This window comes from Phalaenopsis equestris, unplaced genomic scaffold (assembly GCF_001263595.1).
Source record: "Phalaenopsis equestris unplaced genomic scaffold, ASM126359v1 Scaffold233401, whole genome shotgun sequence".
Classification (NCBI taxonomy): Eukaryota; Viridiplantae; Streptophyta; class Magnoliopsida; order Asparagales; family Orchidaceae; genus Phalaenopsis; species Phalaenopsis equestris.
This window is the reverse complement of record NW_018251349.1, coordinates 17,528-20,779: the sequence shown is the minus strand read 5'-3', so window position 1 is coordinate 20,779 and position 3,252 is coordinate 17,528. Positions and strand designations below refer to the sequence as shown.

General features: G+C 30.4%; 1 protein-coding gene across 1 annotated transcript; it reads left to right on the top strand.

The window, feature by feature from the left end:
* Nucleotides 1-1,994: 1,994 nt before the first annotated feature.
* LOC110038660 lies at nt 1,995-2,840 on the top strand (the record flags this gene model as incomplete). Its single annotated transcript, XM_020743556.1, has 2 exons — nt 1,995-2,077; nt 2,691-2,840. Coding segments are annotated over 2 exons (122 nt in total), but the record flags the coding sequence as incomplete, so codon positions are not given.
* Nucleotides 2,841-3,252: the final 412 nt, after the last annotated feature.

Below are 3,252 nucleotides of genomic sequence, written 5' to 3'. Positions count from 1 at the left end.
ATGATGCACATGTCAACTCATGCATTTTCTACTCTGCATTGAATGTTTATAAAAACTTTATTGGTCTTCATTATGAAGTACGACAACAAATAAATAAAAAAAATGCCAAATATGTTATTAAAAAGTTAACTTAAAGCAATCTGCTCAAGAATATAGAGAGAAAACTTAGTTCTTGACAAAATGGACAACTATCTAGGATTCAAATGTTCCAAGAAGAATTTTTTTGGGTTCATGGGAGTTGATGCAACATTTCTAGTATCTATATCGCATAAATTTATTACTAAAGTTGTGATAACAAGAAATAATATGATATAGCTTTGTTTAAGTAAAAAAAACATTATAATCCTAGCTTATCAAGTATTCAAGGATGTTGTGAACCACATTAAGGAGAGATGTAATGATTGAATATTATCAGTAGTTCTAACTTGATTTGATGGAAAATTCAAATGGTCGACATTTGAAACTCATATATTTATATAATTTATTTAATTTTGGCTTTTCATATACTTCTTTGTAATCCGACGATCATTAAAACTCGTATAAAGCCTTTAAATACACATGAAAATCTATATTGTAAGGTACACTAATTTTTATATATTTAAGATTATTCTTTTTAATTTAAAATTTAGTCGTGTGATAAGTTTGTTATTCTTTTATTTGGTGAGGTTGAGAGTGATAACCACCTTACTTTTCAACTAGCGCTTTAAGTTGCGTGTGTGTCTATATATATATATATTTCGTAACTCTTCAAAGTTGTAGAATTACTTCATCATGAACACATGCATCTTGAACATACAAAAAAAGTCGGCGTGGATTCGAACCGATTTGCTCAACTTGAATTTGTGGCTGCTCGTTGATAATGTGCCTTCTTTTAAGTAATAGAACAATCAATGATCTTGAGCTATAAGGCAATTCTCAAAATAAGCTATTAATGAATTGTAACCTTCTTCAAAATAATGTCATTATTACAACTTCTCATTTTGTTCGTCTAAGCAAAACATTTAAAATCAAAGTGTATTTCATTTTTTGATTTAAGAAGCCAAATTACCTTTCTTCAACTCATTGATATCTTCAAGTGCCACACACTAAACAAATTTGAAAATTTGAAAATATGAAACTCGATTGGATGCAATGGAGAAAATGGATTAATGTAGCCGACCCTACTTAGTGGGATAAAGGCTTGTTATTGTTGGTGTTGTTGTCGTTGCTGATATAACTTAGGTAATATGGATATAAGTTGTTCAAAGAGATTTGTAAAGAATGAATTTGAGACCTCTTGCAACGCTCAATAGGAACGAACAATGAGTGAGAATTCCTAAGTTTGACACGTAGTATTATGCCCACTGTTTAATTAAAGTGAAAATTACATAGGTAGCACTCAATTGTTATGGATTTGCGTATCTCACACCTAAACTTTCATATTTACAGGCATAGCACTTATGTATGAAAAAGGTGAATTTGACCATTAAAAAGTGCAATTAGTGTTATTTTTTTATGTAATATGAAAGAATTGGATGCAATGCGTGTAAAAATAGAAGTTTTGATGTGTAATACGTAAATTCATAAGAACCGAGTGCTATGTATGTAAATGCCCCTTTATTAAAATGTTATTTCTTGGTATCCTTCTTATGCCATTTGTTTTTTGTTACAGCAACAACAAGCCTTTATCCCACTAAGTGGGGTGGCTACATGAATCCTTTTTCTCCATTTGTTTTTTGTTGAGTAATTTTAATATATTTTAGGTAAATTTACATATATACCACTGAATCTCTATCTATTTACAGATCTAATGCATAAACTTCAATTTTTACATATATATGTCACATTACCCATGCATGAAAATGTGTCAAAAGTTAAAATAGTGATATTTTTTATGTGATATGAAAGGTTTGGGTGTTCTAAATGTAAAAAAATAAATTCAGTTGTTAGATATGTAAATACATAAGCATTGAGTGATGTAAATGCTTCTAATATGTAACTATTTCATTGTATAGGTTTGCTCCTCCCTGCTGTTGTTAGGCCAATCTTGGATTCCTTTGAATCGGCCGAGCAAGTGCCACAACCACCACTCAGTGAAGTGAGTTTCCCATTCAATCAAAACATTTCTTATACTAAATTCTTGCAACGAACATTTTGTATTGATCTTTGTTTCCTTTATTATTATTATTAGCCTTTTCTGTTATTATTTAATTATGTAAAACTAAGGGCCCGTTTGGGACGGCGGTTTTCATGCGGCGCGGTTGGGGGCTGCTAATCTCGGTTGTTTGGGGAGGCGTTCTGATCGTGGCGGCCGCGCAGTTTAGTGAAGCGCGGGACGCGCGTTTCTTCTCATATCTTTTACTCGCTTTCCCCTCATTCCGACCCTAAATCTACTTGTTGGAGCTATAGAACCGAAGTTTGAAACAAGGCTAATGAAAATCCATTTATGAAATATATGTGCTTTGGCGTCATACAAATGTGTATTTCGCTTTAAAAAAAGTTAGTAATAGTGTCATTTTTTATGAGATATAAAAAAAATTTGAGTATTATGCGTGTAAATATGAAAATTTAGGTATTGGATATGTAAATACATAATAGTATTGTGATATGTATGTAAATGCCCCTATATTTTTTTATGCATTAAAACATTTTTATGGTATTGGGAAATAATTTTATTTATTTTTTTATTTTAAATAAAAAAATACTTGCAGGTGGTTGCTGGGGTTACTGGGAAGAAGCAGCGAGACTGAACCCTGTTGGCTTGCTTCATCAGGTTTCATTGCTTTTGCTTCCAATCTCTTCTTCTGTGCATCTTTTGCTCATATGGCTCTGAATAACATGAATTTTCTGAAAAAAAAAAATTAATAGTTATTTCTGTAATTTGATGAGGGTGTTAAATTGGGTTTGTGGGTCGGTTCAGGTTTGACCTGAAATTGACCCGATTTGAAATTATTTCGCTAAAATTCAACCCGAATATTAAATAAATTATATAGTTAGCTCATATGTTAGGGGTTTCAACTCCCACTACAAATATTATGAGTTTGAGAATGTGTTGGACACATTTAGTATTAAATTTACTCGAAAATAAATAAATAATAGCTAACATAAAATATACTCAAAATATATTAAAATTCAAAATTTTTTTTAAATTATAAAAATATTAAAAAATAAATTTTTTTATTTTTTTTATTTTTGAGGTTGATATTTTTGATGTGATGTTAAAGATTTAAATGGTATGGACCTAAATATGAATGTTTAGGTACTTATTAGATA